The 18,747-nt window shown below is 48.2% G+C and overlaps 2 protein-coding genes and 1 non-coding gene across 3 annotated transcripts; 2 read left to right on the top strand and 1 right to left on the bottom strand.

Moving 5' to 3' along the window:
• The first annotated feature begins 340 nt into the window (after positions 1–340).
• LOC117840552 (transport inhibitor response 1-like protein) lies at positions 341–3,078 on the top strand. The gene is made up of 4 exons (XM_034721070.2): positions 341–1,111; positions 1,206–1,722; positions 1,803–2,648; positions 2,761–3,078. Exons 1-3 carry the CDS (start codon positions 594–596, stop codon positions 2,559–2,561), a joined length of 1,794 nt encoding a protein of 597 aa, XP_034576961.1. The 5' UTR covers positions 341–593; the 3' UTR covers positions 2,562–2,648; positions 2,761–3,078.
• An 8,434-nt stretch (positions 3,079–11,512) lies between these two features.
• Positions 11,513–11,651, top strand: LOC117841142 (small nucleolar RNA Z247). The gene has a single exon (XR_004637173.1). It is a non-coding gene; the product is annotated as a small nucleolar RNA Z247 (small nucleolar RNA).
• Positions 11,652–15,983: 4,332 nt separating this feature from the next.
• Positions 15,984–18,182, bottom strand: LOC117835917 (uncharacterized). The gene is made up of 2 exons (XM_034715248.2): positions 17,669–18,182; positions 15,984–16,715 (listed from the first exon to the last, which is right to left on the bottom strand). The coding sequence occupies exons 1-2, from the start codon at positions 17,827–17,829 to the stop codon at positions 16,328–16,330; spliced, it is 549 nt and encodes a 182-aa protein (XP_034571139.1). The 5' UTR covers positions 17,830–18,182; the 3' UTR covers positions 15,984–16,327.
• Between the last annotated feature and the right edge of the window lie 565 nt (positions 18,183–18,747).

Here is an 18,747-nt window from a genome sequence, read left to right on the forward strand (position 1 = left end):
ATTGTGCACTGAGCACTGTCGAATTCTTCAGGGTAGGATACAAAAATGTCTCCAACGGCTACAGTGCCAAACTGGCCAGCAATTGGTCACAATTTGAGGGGCCTGTTGAGCATAACGCAAGTGGCCGCCTGATGAGCGATCAGTTCACCGCCACCACTAATCCAGTGATCCTCGTCAGTGAAAATGCGATCACGTGAATAATCCCGGAACATGATTTTACGGTCGACTCATTTTTTACCTGGCACCTGAAAAGGGACAGGTAACCAGATCTACCGCCTCCCCCCGGCAAACAAAGGGAGGGGAGGAGAGAAAAGGGCAGAGAGATCTACCGCTCCACGGCTCTCTCTACCACCCAACGCAACGCAAGCGGCGGCTGCGTCGACTGACTCGGGCGAACACAAGTACACCTCACACCCACCCCTCGCACCCCACCACCCAGCTCGCCGCGCCTCCACCTCTCCGCTCCGCAGGCGCTGCTCGCTCCCCCACCCCCTTCTCCTCCCGTTCCTCCTCCATCTCCTCTTCCTCCTCCCTCCTCCTTCTCCTCCTTCCCACCCAACGCCGCGACGTCGGGGGGAGCCAGCCCGCGCGCGATGTCGGAGGAGGACGAGGACCAGCCGCCGCCCAAGCGGCCCAGCGCGTCGCCGCCCGCGGACCAGGTGCTCGGCAACGTGCTCGAGACGGTGCTCCAGTTCCTCGACGCGCCGCGGGACCGGAGCGCTGCGTCCCTCGTCTGCCGCTCCTGGCACCGCGCCGAGTCCGCCACCCGCGAGGCCGTCGCCGTCCGCAACCTCCTGGCCGCCTCGGCGGCCCGCACCGCACGGCGCTTCCCCAACGCGCGGACCCTCCTACTCAAGGGCCGCCCGCGCTTCGCCGACTTCAACCTACTCCCGCACGGCTGGGACGCCTCCGCCTTCCGCCCCTGGGCAGCCGCCATCGCCGCCGGCGCCTTCCCCGCGCTCGCCTCGCTCTACCTCAAGCGCATCCCCGTCACCGACGCCGACCTCGACCTCCTCTCCCGCTCCCTCCCCGCCTCATTTCGCGACCTCTCCCTGCACCTCTGCGACGGCTTCTCCTCACGCGGGCTCGCCTCCATCGCCTCCCATTGCAGGTATCTACCCCTCCTCCTCCTACTCCTCCTCTGCGCCATTCCGATGCGTTGTTCTCCTATTACAACTTGACTTGATGGGACGTTTTCCCTGCAGGGCGCTGCGAGTGCTCGACGTGGTGGAGTGCGACATGGCCGAGGAGCAGGAGGTCGTGGACTGGGTGGCGGCGTTCCGGCCGGAGCCCACCAACCTCGAGTCGCTCTCATTCGAGTGCTACGAGCAGCCCGTGTCCTTCGCCGCGCTCGAGGCGCTCGTGGCGCGGTCCCCGCGCCTCACCCGCCTGGGGGTCAACCAGCACATCTCCCTCGGCCAGCTGCGCCGCCTCATGGCGCACGCGCCGCGCTTGTCGCACCTCGGCACCGGCTCCTTCCGGCCGGCGGACGGCGGCGAGGAGGGGGTCGGATTCGGGGAGGTTCTCGCTGCATTCGACTCCGCTGGGCGAGCGCGCACGCTCGTTTCTCTGTCCGGCTTCCGTGAACTCGCGCAGGAGTACCTGCCGACCATCACCGTGGTGTGCTCCAACTTGAAGAGCCTTGACTTAAGCTACACCCCGGTCACCCCAAATCAAATTCTGATGTTCATCGGGCAATGCTACAACCTTGAAACGCTATGGGTACTAACCTCACCTTGGCTTGGTTTGCCACTTTACCTGTCTGTTTACTGCTGTTTTGCTGATGACAACCTCTTTGCTAGGTGCTTGACTCGGTGCGCGACGAAGGGCTTGGGAACGTGGCAATTTCTTGCAAGAAGCTCAAGTGTCTTCGCGTGCTCCCATTGAATGCGCATGAGGACGCCGACGAGTTGGTATCAGAGGTTGGCCTTACTGCCATCTCGCAGGGCTGCCCTGAGCTACGCTCGATATTGTATTTTTGCCAGACAATGACCAATGCTGCCGTTATTGCCATGTCACGGAACTGCCCGGAGCTCAAGGTATTCCGGTTGTGTATAATGGGACGGCACCAGCCTGACCATGCGACTGGGGAGCCTATGGATGAAGGGTTCGGTGCCATTGTTCAGAATTGCAGCAAGCTCACCAGGCTATCCACATCAGGGCACCTTACTGACCGGGCATTTGAGTACATTGGCAGGTATGGCAAGTCCTTGCGGACGCTCTCAGTGGCGTTTGCTGGAAATAGTGATGTGGCGCTGCAATACATTCTCCAGGGTTGTTCAAAGCTAGAGAAGCTTGAGATAAGAGACTGCCCATTCGGTGATGCCGGTCTCCTCTCGGGGATGCACCATTTCTACAACATGCGGTTCGTCTGGATGTCGGGCTGCAACCTGACACTGCAAGGGTGCAAGGAGGTGGCTCGGGGGCTACCACGAATGGTGGTGGAGTTGATCAATGGCCAGCCTGAGAATGAAAGGACCGAAAAGGTGGACATCTTATACATGTATCGATCACTGGACGGGCCAAGGGAAGATGTACCATCATTTGTGAAAATCCTGTGAAGCTTCTGCTGTGGAGGCATCGTATGAGTGGCTGCCTGGGAGTATCATACTTCTGCACTTGCTGAGCGTGGATCTAATGCAATCTGTGTAAGTTGTTGGTTCTGCAGATATGTTACATTTTTCTCATTCAATTTCTAGAGAAGGATTACCAAGCACTTTTAGCTGAGGGTGGGGTGTTCAATTGATGTTGTGCTTGTAGGAGTTCATCAGCGAAATGTAAAGTTTTTCTACAGCAAGACCACAAGCGCAGGCTTCTTCGAGGGGGTGTCATGGCCGCCTCAGTTTTGTTTGCTGCTCTGGGAGGCTCCAGTTTGAGGATCATGTTTCTATGCCGGCGCAACCACCATTTTTCGATGTGAAGCTTGTTATCAGATTAAATTCATTAGAACTTTTCCCTTCTGTTGTTATTGTCAGTTGCATATTTTCCGTTTCCATTTTCTCGTTTCTGAAGTCTGAACTATGAGCAAAGCCTCCTGGACTGGGCTATGTTGTTAAATTCCAATGCTCCTTGTCTCAAGTTTTGTGATCTCTGTTGATTGTTTGAAAAGTCCCTGCGCCTGTCTTTTCGATATCTCATCTGAATCCAGAGCTTTGGCTGTTGCTATCATTACCGGAGGACCTACAGTCACAACCTGAAAGCTCTTATCCAAGGGTTCCCCTCCCTCCTTACTGAAAGGTCAGCAAAGGGTCATGCTTATTAGGCCCTGGTCCATCAAGTGATGATTGCCTGGCGTCCATTTGTCTTGACAGCCCTAGTTCCTCGCCGACGTGTTCGCCGTCCACAGTCAGGCCGGCGACAGCGACGGCCGGGGTCTACTAATAAGCCTTCCATCAACTCCTGCAGCTTAGCGATTATATGACGATGATGAGTTGATGATTAGGTTTTCTTTTGCCCCAATGCAAGTGTCATGCTGATGCTATGGTCGTAGTAGCTGCCACCACGGCCTCTCTCTTTCTTTCCCAGCTTCCTTTGGCTGCCTCTGATGGCCCTGCCGGCCACAGTTTCGGCGAAAGAAAAGCCTGGATGGCGACCAGTCCTGCAAGGAAGCCCGGGTGGATCCGGACGAGAAGAGGGAAAAGACGACGGCGAGATGGCAAATGATGGGGGAGTGATGACCGGTCGATGGCGATGGAGGTCGATCGATCCGTCGTTTGACTGGATGGCTCCCCACGAGTCACTCACTGAGTGACCTGGTGAGTGAAATGGGGTAGTAGATGCCAAGCGAGCGTGAGGAGTAGAGATTCAGAGAGGACAGTGAAATCTTGAGCTGGTGAAAGGGCTTCCCCCAGCAAACTCATTGGCTCCCTTGACCATCTCGCTGTCGCCAACAGTTGGTCTTGTACTCTTGTTTTGCTCGTCGTCGATGATTGAAGGCGCGCTCTGGGAATTATGAACTAGCTCGACAACATGTGCAATGAATAATAGGGAAGAAATCTATCCAAGCTTTAGTTTTTACCACCATCACGAGAGGTAATTGTGCCTTGTTGTTGCTGGTAATATCGAAAGCAGGTCTGAATGAACTGCTGAAAGGTGGATTACTGAAAGCTGCGGCCACCGATCGCCCCAGCAAATGTCCGAACGCCAGTGATGGCGATCTCCCGGAAACAGGAGATCTCCATCGATTCTGATCGTCCGAGACCGGACTGAGTTATCGCATGATGGCGCCTCGAGGCCTAGCGGTTGGGATCCGTCGCTGTTTTCTCGCCATCTTGAGGCATCATGTCAAATAATTGGCTGCTGTTCCAACTCGGCCTCAGGGAGAAAGATCGGGAAATCCGGCAGATCTAGTGGACCTCATGCTTCAACTGCATGCAAAGCGGCCGTGGAAAAGAGATGTGCGTTGTGCAAGGCTTTGGTTGTTCGAGATGCAGCAGTCAGCAGGGGGTGATGAGGGAGACTGTGATGGATTCACCCCCGCGGAAAGTTGCAACTGCTATGAGCCCTGTGGAACAGCACTTGGTATGTGCAAGCTTTACTACTCTACATTAGCTCAAGGGCCACTGCTACTGCATGGTGATTTCCTTCGGAAGAATGTAAGACCGCCTTTTTTTTTTATTCAGTTCAGTCTTGTGTACGCAGTATGCTTCAACAGTTCAGGTTCAGAAACAGGCAGGTGAGAGCTATACTACTTAACAGTGGGGGGTTTTATGATTGCTGTGCCTTTTCCTCTCCTCATTACGTTCTAAACCACGCCTTTCCCGGGCTCATTATGTTGGGTAAAAAGGATGGAAATGATGGCAGAAAGGTGATTCACCGTGGTGCTAGCTGCTCACCTATTTTAACCTCTTCACCGGGCTCCAAAACTAGCAAAAAGGTGAGGTAACTCCTTTTCACCGGCCATCAGCAGCACGGGGACATGGATCATCTGGTGTGGCCACTCGATTATCTCTTCTGAAAGTTAGGCGCCCATTCAGGCAGGCAGGCAGGCATGTGTTACCAAATCCGCAGAGGCGTTAGCGGGTTTTTAATTACTCAGATCTTGTCAGACATCATGGCTCAACCGAACTGCATATGAAGGAAGCAAAGCGTGGCCAGTTATCTCGCTTTTTTGCGCCTCATGATTATGGGACGATCAAGCGCGAGCTTAACTCCTAACTGCTTCCTGCAGCGTGGGCCCGTGGCGAGTAGGTCTTGCAATCATGTGAATATGCGAACAGTGAAGAGATTGGATTTCTAGGGTTACTTTATAGAGTGTCAACACCTTAGATTTTTTTTTTGTGGTTTTTTTTTTTTTGGGGGGGGGGGGGGGGGGGGGGTCATGTCACCTTTTCTCACCCTTTGTTGATTGAGGTAGCAGGGCCATGTTCCTAAATATCCAAGATAACACATGACCAGCGTGTCCACATGCATCTGAAGAGCCCTAGAAAGAAGAGTAGTGCTCCACTAAATCCCTACTAGACACTTCAGCAGCTCATCTCATGGGCTTCTCTGCATGAGCCTGATGCTTGGTACCGGGAGAGAATCATTCGCCTGCTGCAAGCAAATGCCAAAGTTCTCGGTGAAATGAAATGCACCGCGAGCGCGCATCTTTTTTCGAAAAACACCAGCAGATCAGTGCAGAGGATATATTGCCTTTGCTTTATAGGAAAAAGGAAAAGCAAAGCGGCTTTGTGTTTGTGGAAGCTGGATTGCAAGAACATATTCTGTAATCTGAACCGCGAGCCAGATTAGTCAACGGCTTCTGCTACGTGCAATGTCTCTGGTTGAAGTGATTGATTATATTGAACCTAGCCGTGAGGAATCAGGTTTTGAACCTAACGCACCTCATCACGTTGACAAAATGAAATGTTCCCATCTCGATTTCTTTTTTTTTAAGAAAAAAAATAACGTGCCTATTTGAAATCTACTAGATTGCTCGTCAGCAGACACAATATTTCAGAATTGAATTCTTCTCTGAAATCTTTGCTGATATTCTCATCCATCAACAAATGCCACAAAGATGACCAACCATTTAATCTGAGTGTGACGAGTTGATGCCAAAAAAAAAACTGAGGAGAATTTCAAAAGTTTTGGGGGCCTCAATCGGGCACTTTTTGTTCTGTTCATCAACTAACTCCTGTTTCTCACTTTTAACCATTTCAGAGAGTATTACCAGTGCACTGCTCCCCGGGACATGAACATGCCGATCCACAAGTTGCTGCTCCCATCCAGCGGCCAATCGCCGGAGAGGACAACTCAACCCGGGGCGGGGCATCATCTCCGGATCTGGACCGCCCCGACCAATCCAGTTCCGTTTCTCCCCGACGAACGTGCACGGCACAGCCGAGAGCCCGAGAGCCGAGCCAGAGCCAGAGCCATCGCTGCTCGCCAGGTGAGGCCTGGTCCGGTGGCGCCGTGCTCTCGCGCTCGGGGCTCGCGGCTCGCCATGTGATCTTCCTCAGAGCAGAGGCCAGCCAGTTGCAGGTGAGTACGAGCACATGATTGAGGAGGGCTCCTCCCCGGCGGCTCAGAGAGATTTGTAAAGGCATCGCAGGCATCAATGTTGGCAGCGAGAGCGCGGGCAGATCTACAGCGCGGCACGGCAGGGGGGGTGCGCGCGCAGGTGACAGCCACTACACGAGCAGGCACAAGGGGTTGAGGAGAAGCAAACAAGGGTCTAGTTAGATTGCAGCACGCCAGGACAAGCCTGAATCGATTCTTTGATCCCCATCTCTAAGCCTCTGTCTCCTTTTTTTTTCTCCATTTCAAATGCTGGCCTGCTGGTTGTTTTGTATTGTCTATCTTTGCAGCACAAGCCTGATTGCCAGCCAAGCAGTTGATCATATGGCAAATATTGTATTTTACTTACTCAGTGTTATGCATGCTGATGATGCCATGGGTTACTTGAAGCAAAGCAAGCCAGGCTGCTGTTAAAACATTTTCTGCTCCAAAAAATCCAAAGTGAAAAAAGGGGAATCTTGCTCATCATTTCGAACCCCAAGAACCATGGACTTGTTGGGAGGCGAACCGCATCAAACTGACCAGTGATAAGAGAGGTAAAGAGGAAAGGCTGCCTTACCTTGCAGAGGCCAAAGTTGCAAGTTGCAGATGCATTTTACCTTTCATCCCTATGCACCAATTCTGAACTAGCAGTACCAATGCAAGTGAAAACTTTTTTTCTCGCAGCTATCAGCTTTTACTTCCTCATACTCCACAGACCACAACCTTGTATGATGCATGTAATCTTTTGAGCTTATAAGCTTCAATACTGAAGCACATCGATCAGGTCCTTGACCGACAACTCCTTAGTTCTGAAGAGAGCATTCTGATGTTGGCTGTGGCACTGTGAGACGGTCAAAGGCGTGCCATTCAAACCCTTGGTGGGGGCCAGCCCCTCTTTGCAAAGGCAAGGCACTGTACTGCCATGATCTCCAGTTATTATCATTGTTCAGTCTGTGCTGGGGCCAATGCCACTGCCAATGCACATCTAATCCAAGGTGATGGATCCATTCCAACCAGAACCAGCTTCCACAGCCTCCTCTTCAAGGTGACGGGCGGATCCATCCAACCGGTTTTCTGTGGTCGTGGAAAGGCTCGAGTGCTGATCACAAAAGGGCACAAGTGAATGCTGCACAGTGTAATGAACAGAGCAAGAAAGCAAAGGCATCTCTGTGGGCTGTGGCTAGATAGAGAGTCACTGATGTGGAGGCATGCCTGCCTGCCTGCCTCAAAAGAATGAGTTGGGGTTCAGCTCTGCATCTCGCTACACATTGCTGCCTGCCTTGCTGGGGTCCTCTATTTTATCATTGCAATCTTGTGCCATGGTTGAAGATGATACAGGACGGCATGACCATTTGCCCCCCTTGCCGTTTTCAGGCTTCAGTAGTTCAGTTCGTCTCCACTGCGTCGCATTCACGGCTTTCTTTTGAAACGTTTCCGGGGATATATATAGACCAGAAAATTCAAAATCGGTGCCAGGTTATACGAACAGGTTCTGGACAGAAGTTCAAAAACAGGTTCCTTCAAAAAAGTTCAAAAAAAAAACTTGGCCTACATTCTGGACGCAAGTACTTGGACTTTAGCACTGTATTTTTCATTACTGCTAGTCTGCACTGCATTACTATCCTAGCAGGAGGACCATCTCGGACGGACACTGCTGGGGAGAACAGCTTTGGTTTCAGGCCGAGTCTTTTATCACATTGCTCGTCCCAGATCCACAGCAGGTGCTGCCATGATCTGGCCCTCTGCAGCTCTTCACTCTCCAGGTTGTTCGGCACATGACATATCACGGATCCTATTCATGCTTGAACGATGAGGTATCTGTGCTACAAATTTTGAATGCAGTCACTGAATCGTGTCCTCTTACGTGGCAACGCTCATCTGAACGTCACATGGTGATAATTCATCTCTAAGAAACCAAACTGACACATGAGAGTGACAGAGTACATCTATCGACAAAAGGCAGCATACCCAACCCAGCCTTCGTGAAATCCTGACAGGTAGTATGTGTTTTCAGAAGTCAGCATAGCAGAAGCATGGTGACCTGCAGGCCAGGATAAGATTCTGCTGTGCGCTGGTTCGATGAATGCCGTCCAGTTCACCTTCTCAGAAAGCCGTTCTACGCTTCAGTGCAGAATCCATGGAAAGGTTGAGAGGTGCACGGAGCTTAAACAACAGCAGGAGCAAGACGATCCTCCTCCATTTGTCAAACAGCTCTTACTCTTAGAGATGAATGGTCAAGGTGCCAAACTTTCAAAGCGTCACCCTGGAGTTGGAGATATTTCACCCGATTAGGGAATACTGCACCTTGCTTTAAGAAAACTGGCAGAGTATTGAACATTGAACTTTTCTCTAAAGGTAGTGAATTACTGAACGTTAGGACTGGATTCTGAAGAATCACGGCAGGCGTGCATGGACATCTGTATTCACCACTGCAATTGATCAGCAAGTTAGTGCAGAGTGACAATGCAGGAAGAGGTCAAGACAATGATTTTGCTACTCTACATTAGGTCCAAAGCCGATTCAGAATTGTCAGAGTTTACTTTGGTAGGTTAGGCTTACCTACTTTCTGACCGCACTGCACATATGCTCATATCCTATCCTACTGAAAAAGGTACGTAGTAAGCAGGAGCTGCTGCATTAAGTATCTAGTATATATGATCATGCCCACTAAGATAGTGTCTCTCAGTGTCAACGCAGGATATTTTGCATAAAGCCATAAACAAATCGCAGCATGCCAAATAACGGGCAGGAGCTCCAATGAAGGAGAGTCGTAGTGGCGATGGCCGAGAGATGTCACATCTCGACCCGGCATCAGGGTTTGCATTGGCACCACCAGACCAGACCAGACCATTAGCAGCCATTTGGCACTAAGTGAACCGGAGATGAGTTGATCCGTGCCAACGTGTAGTTGGTCAGCATGAGTTGATGATCAGGACTTGTCAGCTGTCGGTATCGCAAGAAGCTAGCAGCTGGCCGTTCATCTTGCAAGTATTTCTCAGCTGATTCTTCTTCTGGAACCTTCTCAACAGATTCCTTAACACTTGCCTGGGCTGGGATTGCAGTACTGATGACAGTGATGGCTCTCGGACAACAGCTAGCTGAAAGATGCACGGAGCTTTTTGAGTGTCGCTGGAGGCAATGAAGATTCAGGAACGCACATGTGGGCAACTAAATCCTTTCTCTGATGAGCTCACGGAATTTACTAATTCAGTACAAGTCCAAAAGGAACTTGTTTATAACTCTTTCTTTCCTTCAAGAAATCAGATCCGTCACACATGGAAGGGTGTGCCAGCAGGAAAATAATCGAAGTTGTGCGTGCTTGACGAGCACCTGATGCAAATGGTTCAGTCGTCAGTTGGACATCGAACAATTCAGAAGAATGCCGTTTTACCTCAGAGTGAGGTGTGGTAAAATACCTGACTGATGGAGGCATGGAGCTCTAACAAACGGCTACAAGGAAGTGTTTGGTGACTTCTGTCAAAGGCGATTATGTGGGTAGGGGTTTCATCACTACTCCCTGCATCCGTTTATTTTTTTGTGCATGTTATTAAGATTTAAAATCCTCAAAAAGAGTGGTGGTGAAGGTACATGGGTGCGGCTCTGCCCATCAGTTTTAGGGGCTGTTTGGATCTCACGTTTTAATAGATGCCCGAAAGATTTAAACAAAAAGAATACTTTCAGCAATTTATTTCTTTATTTATTTAAACATATACATTTGCACGTGCTCATATATACATGCGTACACTCAACTTTTTTAATACATCCACGCAGACACCACTAAACCTATGAACACCTCTAAGAGACTGGAACAACATATTTTTAAAATTAACAAAGTCACCGCAAAAGTGCAAAGTGTCTCTGAAAGAGTAGTGTCGTTAAATCTTAGATAAAATGCGAGTATGTGTGTTGACTCGGGAACTTGAAACTGGGTAGACAAACAAACTTAACTAATAACTCAGCTTAGCCCAATTCGTGCAATTTATTTATAAATGTGTGACGAGGGCATTAAGATTTATACGCAAACGAGGTGTGTAAGTGTGGTGTGCAAAGGTATCGTGTTTGTCGTTTTTGTAACTGAAAAACGATTAAAAAGGCAAAAAATGAATAGTGTGGAAGCACTTGAAGTAATATATAGGCTGGGGTAACATAGATACGGGCATACGGCCATATGGATATGGGTGATATAAGCAAGTTGTGAATACGATGTAGCGTTGGCACACGTTTTTTGACCACTGACATACGTGTCCATTGTTAACAATGCTGTAACCGAATAGATAGATTTACTAAGTGTCAGCACTCTCTAGGATGTTTATTCTCTGTTGTAATTGTGTTGTACTCTAATAAGAGATAGAATAGGAGATAGTTGTTTAGAATCTAGCCAAGTAACCTATCTATATATATATATGTAATCCTCCTGGCGCCATTGGTGCATCAATTAACACGCAATCACCCTCCACCCAAGATAGGGTGTCGGTGTTCCATCCACAGTTCCGCACCTCTGATTTTCTACATGGTAATCAGAGCCATAAAGAACTATGATCAATCTACAATGGCCAGTTCATCCTTCATCCCGTCCAATCCCTTCTTCGGCCTTCAGGTGTCCGAGAAGCTCACCCGCCAGAACTATGGCGTGTGGTCGACGCAGGTGCTCACCACAATCAAGGGTGTGCGTCTCTTCGGCTTCATCATCGGTGCAAGGGCACCACCACCAGAAGAAGTAGATGAGAAGCAAGGGGACAAGACGTTGAAGGTTCCCAATCCAGCCTACGAGGACTGGGTTGCCTTGAACCAACAGGCTCTAGGGTTTCTCCTTGCGACATTGTCAAAGGATGTGTTGTCGCAGGTTGCTATGGCAAAAACGGTGGCACAAGTGTGGAAGGTGATTGAAGATCTCTTCTCTTCCCACACCTGTGCAAGGACGATCAATGTGCACCTTGCACTGACCACGACCAAGAAGGAGACCATGACTGTCTCCCAATACTACGCCAAGATGAAGGCTCTTGGAGATGAGATAGCGGCGGCTGGAAAAACACTAAATGATGAAGAGATGATGGGATACATATTGAATGGCCTTGATCCTGATTTTAATTCTTTAGTTTCTGCTCTTATAACCAGGGTTGAACCTATCTCCTTGTCTGAGTTGTACTCCCAATTGCTAAGCTTTGAGACTAGGCTAGAAATACAACAGGGAGGTAGTGGATCCTCGTCGTCTATCAATGTTGCAGGAAGAGGAGGACGTGGTGGTTCTGGGCGTGGTAACAGAGCTTCAACCGTGGCCATGGCAACTATCGTGGTGGTGGCGGTGGTGGCCGCACTCCTGGACGAGGTGGCCGTGGCCAGCAGCAGCAACACCCAAATCAGGATCAACAGTAACGCCGAAACTACACCAACATCCCAACTACCAATGCCAATGGTCGTCCAATCTGCCAAGTTTGCTTCAAGGTTGGACATATGGCGCCTGATTGCTAGCACAGGTTTGATGAAAAATTATGTGCCAGATGAAAGACATATTGCTGCAACAATGAACACCTACAACGTCGACACAAACTAGTACACTGATTCAGGGGTGACTAATCATGCTACAAGTGACTTGGAGAAGCTTGCAGTCCGTGACAAGTACGTGGGTTGCAGTCCGTGACAAGTACGTAGGTAATGATCAAATTCATACTGGAAGTGGCAAAGGTATGAAAATTAAATATATTGGTTATTCTACTGTTTCTACCCCAGTTCCTGATTTGCATCTTAAAAATATTCTCTATCTTCCTAAAGCTGCTAAGAATCTTGTATCTGTTCATCGCCTTGCCAAAAATAATTTTACCTTTCTAGAATTTCACCTTGATTATTTTTTGGTTAAGGATCAGGCCACGAAGAACATCATCCTTAAATAGCACTGTCACAAGGGCATCCACCCTCTTCCTTCAACACCCCAATAGAGCAGGCGTTTGGAGTTGTTAAACCATCTTTTGAAAGGTGGCATAGCCGCCTTGGTCATCCTCTGTTCCTATCGTTGAGAGGATTATTAGCAATAATAGTTGAGAGGATTATTAGCAATAATAGTTTACCTTATCATGAGTCAAATAAGGAGTTGGAGTGTGATGCTTGTCAAAAATCAAAGAGTCATTAGTTACCCCATCCAAAGTCGCTTAGTGTGTCTACACAACCTTTGCAACTTGTGTTTTCTGATGTTTGGGGCCTTGCACCCATGTCTGTTGGAGGAAGAAAGTATTATGTGAGCTTTATTGATGATTACATCAAATTTACTTGAATTTATCTTATCAAATTTAAGTCCAAAGTTTTCCAGTGCTTTCATGAGTTTCAATCTTGTTGAAAGACTTTTTGATAAAAAGATTATAGCCATGCAAACTGATTGGGGAGGAGAATACCAAAAACTCTACTCCTTTGAAAAAATTGGAATCTCTCATCTTGTTTCTTGCTCGCACGCTCATCAACAAAACGGAACTGCCGAAAGAAAACATCGACACATTGTTGAAGTAGGCCTTGCTTTACTAGCTCACGCATCTATGCCTCTCAAGTTCTGGGACGAAGCCTTTCTTGCTGCCACATATATCATCAGTCGTGTTCCTAGTAAGATAATTGGATATGAGACACCCTTAGAGCGTCTTTTTCATCAAACTCTTGATTATACTCCGTTTCGATTGTTTGGATGCGCTTAACTTGTTGGTCTAATTTGCGACCATATAATTCTCACAAGCTTCAGTTCTGTTCCAAGCAATGCATTTTCTTGGGTTATAGCAATTAGCATAAGGTTTCGAGTGCCTTGATTTGAGCATTGGTCGCGTTTATATTTCTCGTGATGTTATTTTTGATGGGAATGTTTTTACCTTTGCTCAACTTCATCCTAACGCAGGCGCGCAGCTTCAATCTGAAATTTCCCTCTTCCTTCCGATCTCCTACCATCTAATCAAAGGAGGGAGATAGTAGATGATCATATGTTTATTTCCTCTAATAATAACCAGACTCATGATTATTCTAGTGGAGAAAACACAGGCTTTGGTGGTGCAGGTAGCAGGGGAGACGAAGCAATTCTCCCTGGCACGGATAGCGAGCTTGATCCGGGCGAAGGGTCGACAGCAGCAGCCTCGGGATCGCTGCCAAATCCTCATGGGATCCAGGACCAAGATGCGCTAGACGCACCTGCGCGCTCCTTGCCCGCAGCAGCTCCCAGCGACCCATCTGGCGCTACCACGACACCAAGCGCACTCCCGCACACCGGCGCCCGCTCCAGCGACGCCGAATATGGAGCTGCCACATCTCCAGCCCCTGCACGGGTTCCCGCCCAGGCATCTTCGGCAGCACCACGATAGCCCCGCACAGAACTCCAGGCTGGTCCTCCAGGCCTGGATCTCCTACAAGTGCTGAAGCAAGTCCGACGCTTGCTATATTTGATGAACCGGTTGCGGCTCAAGCAGAAGAAGTTGTGCATCCAAGAACGAGACTTCAGAGTGGGATACGCAAGGAAAAGGTATATACTGATGGCACTGTTAAGTATGGTTTTCTTACTTCTTCGGGAGAACCGCAAAATCTAGATGAAACTTTAGGCAATAAACATTGGAAAGAAGCTATGGATGTTGAATATAGTGCTTTAATGAGAAATAAAACTTGGCACCTGGTACCACCTCAAAAAGGAAGGAATATCATAGATTGCAAATGGTTATATAAAATCAAACAAAAACAAGATGAGAGTTTGGATAGTTATAAGGCTTGATTGGTAGCAAAGGGGTTCAAACAAAGGTATGGCATAGACTATGAGGATACTTTTATCCCTATTGTTAAAACTGCTACTATCAGAATTGTTTTATCTATTGCTGTGTCAAAAGGATGGAGCCTTCGTCAACTAGATGTTCAAAATGCTTTCCTTCATGGAGTTCTTGAGGAGGAGGTATATATGAGACAACCACCAGGGTATGAGGATTATTCTTTGCCTAATTACATTTGCAAGTTAGACAAGGCTCTCTATGGGTTAAAACAGGTGCCAAGAGCATGGTATGGTAGGCTAAGTGCAAAGTTGTATGAACTAGGCTTCAAGTCATCAAAGGCAGATACTTCTTTGTTCTTCTTTAATCAAGGGGGAGTTACTATATTTGTTCTTATATATGTAGATGACATTATTGTTGCTAGTTCAGTTCAAAGTGTCACTTCAGCCTTGCTTAAAAATCTTAACAAGGAGTTTGCCTTATCTTGGTGATCTACACTACTTTCTTGGGATTGAAGTACATAAGGTACGTGATGGAATATTATTGACACAAGAGAAATATGCATCTGATGTACTTAAGAGGGTTGGCATGAGCAATTGTAAACTGGTCAACACACCTTTGTCAGCTTCAGAAAAGTTGTCGGTTCATGAAGGGGATTTTCTTGGACCGAACGATGCTACTCAATAAAGGAGTGTAGTAGGGGTGCTACAGTACCTAACTCTAACAAGATCGGATATGTCTTTTTCAGTCAACAAGGTGTGCATTGGGCAGCGTTCAAAAGAATTCTAAGATATTTAAAATACTCGGTAAAGTTGGGGATTAAGATTACTAGGTCCGCTTCATTATTAATCAATGGTTTCTCATATGTAGATTGGGCAGGATGCCTAGATGGAGGATTTGCTATATTCTTGGGACCGAATCTTGTGTCATGGAGTGCGAGAAAACAAGCTACAGTGTCAAGATCGAGTACTGAAGCAGAATACAAGGCATTTGCTAATGCGACTACAGAAATTATGTGGATACAAATTTTGTTTGACGAGCTTGGGGTACAAGTACCTAAAGCGGCCAAGCTACAGTGTGACAATATAGGAGCTAAGTATTTATCTACTAACCCTATTTTTCATGCACTTACTAAACGTATAGAAGTTGATTATCATTTTGTTCAAGAAAGAGTTGCTCGAAAGCTACTTGATATACAACATATATCTTCCAAGGATCGGATTGCAGATTGGTTTACAAAACCCCTTGCTGTGCGGCCAATGGAGATCTTCAAGAGCAATCTCAACTTGACAAGTTTAGATTGAGGGGGAGTGTTCGCAATATTGTAACCGAATAGATAGATTTACCAAGTGGCATGACTCTCTAGGATGTTTATTCTCTGTTGTAATCATGTTGTACTCTGATAAGAGATAGAATAGGAGATAGAGTTGTTTAGAATCTAGCCAAGTAACCTATCTATACATATATGTAATCCTCCTAACGCCATTGGTGCATCAATTAATACGCAATCACCCTCGACCCAAGATAGGGTGTTGGTGTTCCATCCACCATTCCGCACTTCTGGTTTTCTACATCCATATGTACTATTTCTTCTCGGAATAAATGCATGAAATGTCCTCCGTGGCGTTTTTAGGAGTGGATAGAGATCACTCGATTCTGCCGCATGGGACGTCAACGGTTCGCTGAACGGTGCAAGTTTTGGATGAACTTGAGGTTGCATGAAACTCCACGTCAATATACAAGAAGCCACGTACAAGGACACAAGGAAATCATTCATGCATAAAATAACAGAAGCCTTCTCTCTTTAATTACCTTGATTAAGCTCTCGAGATTAGAGTTTGTACATCGCAGGAAAGAAGTTTATTTGTACGCAGAGAACACTCTATAAACAGCTAGCCGGTTAACTATAACCGAGAGGATCGATCAAGCGAATATCGAACTGCACGTTAGCAAGTATTATTCCTCATGTACAGCACGTCGCACAGTCTGATTAGCAGCTGATAAGCGCGCGCACACAGGACACCGCTAGACCTCCTCCGTCCATGCATGCATGGCGGCACACAAGATGCACGTACAACACCTAATACATACACGTGTCATCCACGACGGCACACTGGCATCTGTGGCTACTAGCTAGTGATCACCTCTTCCAAGAGCTTGTACCTCCGGACCCTCGGCCTGCCGCGCGCGACGCCGGGCGACGGGGGCGGCGCGTCGCGGACGGCGCGGCTTCCGAGGTCCGACGCCGACCGCCGCAGCAGGAGCCGCTGGTGCTGCGGCTGCTGCTTCTTTATAGGCTTGCTCGGGTTCGACGACGCGAAGTCGCCACGAGCGGCGACCTTGGGCGACCTGCCGCCGCCGCTCGTGGGGTCGCTGTGACCAGCCGGCGACCGGGCGGCCGCCTTGCCGGCGGACCTCGGCGAGGAAGAAGTCGAAGCAGCCACGCCCCCGTCCACCCTCAGACACCAGTTGCAGGTGCCGTACGACTCCACCTTCGGGTACCGATCCGTGCAGTATCTGGTACACGAATCACGTATATACATACGTGCACAGAATTAGCCTGCAGGCTCGTGTAAATGTTATTGCATGCAAAAATTATGAGGTGAACTGGTGGTGAAGATGTACGTGTGTTCACGTGGGATAGCTGATGAAAACATTATAAAGAGCCGGAGGAACTGCTGGTAAGCAGTGATGCAGTTGGATTCGGGTACAAATCAGCTGTAGCTAAGAAATCAACGTCGAGCGAATGTGGATATAGGCCCCGTCTCGTTTGACAATTTTGGCGACGACGTGCGAAAAGTGCATGTCCGGAATAAACTAGAAGGACGGGTGATCAAAAGGATTTATACTCGGAGAAGAAATAATTTGACAAATAAACTTATTGACATGCATCAAATGCACGCACGCGACGACGGATTGTTTTTTATGGGGGCGACAAATTCAGGGAATAGCTAGAACAGACGATGAGAAAGTTTAACGTGTTCTTCAGGGGAAAAAAAAGAAAAAGGTTACGTTGTGCGGGTTGACATCAACTCATGAACTATCAGTTCGATCGTGTGGTGGGAATTTCTGGATTCAAAGCAGCAAGATGCATCATGCCTTTTCTTTTTCTTGTAAAATCTGCGGATTGAGAATGCGAAGGAGAACCGCGCATCTTTTCATTTTGGAGAAATTCTAAAACTAAATGGAATAGTCATATATGCCAAAGAAAACCAAAGGATCGAAACACATGAATCTGGACCTAATTCGATGCAAGTATAAAAAACTAACACGCAAATAAAGCGATTAAATCCCAGATGCGCAAGAAGAAAGAGAGCGATGGACTTTGATCTATTCGAGTACCTATCCATGCTACCGCAAGTGCAAATCGAATTAGGGATCGGTCGCACGTACGGACATGTTCGTCACTACCTAAATGAGGAGGAATTGATTGGGGGGAGAGTGGTGGGTGGGTGGGTGGATGCACGTACGTGTGCTGGGAGCGGACGGAGCAGGCGGAGCAGCGGAAGAGCTCGGGCAGGAGGCCGCGGTCGCCGCACATGCAGCAGACGGCGGCGCCCGGCGGCTGCTGCGGCGGGCCGCCGCTCGCGCCGGCAACGGCGCCTGGTGAGGATGCCTTGCCGCTCCCCATGGATCGATGCCTCCCGGCGATCTCAGATGCACGGGTCGAGCCGGCGCCGCATGCGATCGATCCGACGGGATCAAACCCAACGCTAGCTGGTCTGCTGGTGCCGAACAACTGCCGTTGATAGCTGCAGCAGCTGGGTTCGTCGGCGGCTGCTTGATTTCTCGTCGCTCCTCCCGGAGAACGATGATGAGACGGTGGAGTTGGCAAACTTGTGGGGTGGATGTTTCGGGGAGGCTGGCTGGAGGCAGGAATTAAAGGTGGTGGTGGCGGCTGATGCGTCTTGTGCAGTCTTCACACATCCCAAGATCTTGCAGAAGCTGCCCTCTTTTGTCCTCCTCTTCCTGCCATGGCCGGTAAAGATTTTCTGTAATATTTTATTCACTGGTTCAGCTTTGCAGTCTAGACCTTCAAGTTTGGTGGTTTTATTTGTAGGATTTGTTTGTTTGAAGCATGAGAATTTTTGTCCAGTAAAATAACTGGAATACTAGAGTATTGAATTTTTTTTTGAAATGTGCTCTAGTTGTGTCGAATAGGACCAAATCATTTGTCAACGCATGAAAGTTTGCTCCAACTTATTTCCGTACTTAGAAAACAAGCATTTCGCAGATCAAAACCATGAGACCTTGAAGGTTGATTTAAAGAATCACTTTGAAAATATTAAAACATGCTTTGACAGATGTAGCTCATAGTTTACACTAAGAGTAGCTATCCAAGTATTAAATCCTTCATTACCATTTATTAAAATTTAACTCACAGCCATGGCGGCAGGTCGGCCAGGGACTGAAAAAGAATGATGAATAGCACACATCTTAGAAGGGGCAGTACCAAAAAGCACCTCACTAAGTAAATAAATAAATAAATAAATAAAAATAAAATCGCAGAACAAACAAGACGTCCCTGTCAGTGGCAAGACCGTGAATG

Source organism: Setaria viridis, chromosome 9 (assembly GCF_005286985.2).
Source record: "Setaria viridis chromosome 9, Setaria_viridis_v4.0, whole genome shotgun sequence".
NCBI lineage: Eukaryota > Viridiplantae > Streptophyta > Magnoliopsida > Poales > Poaceae > Setaria > Setaria viridis.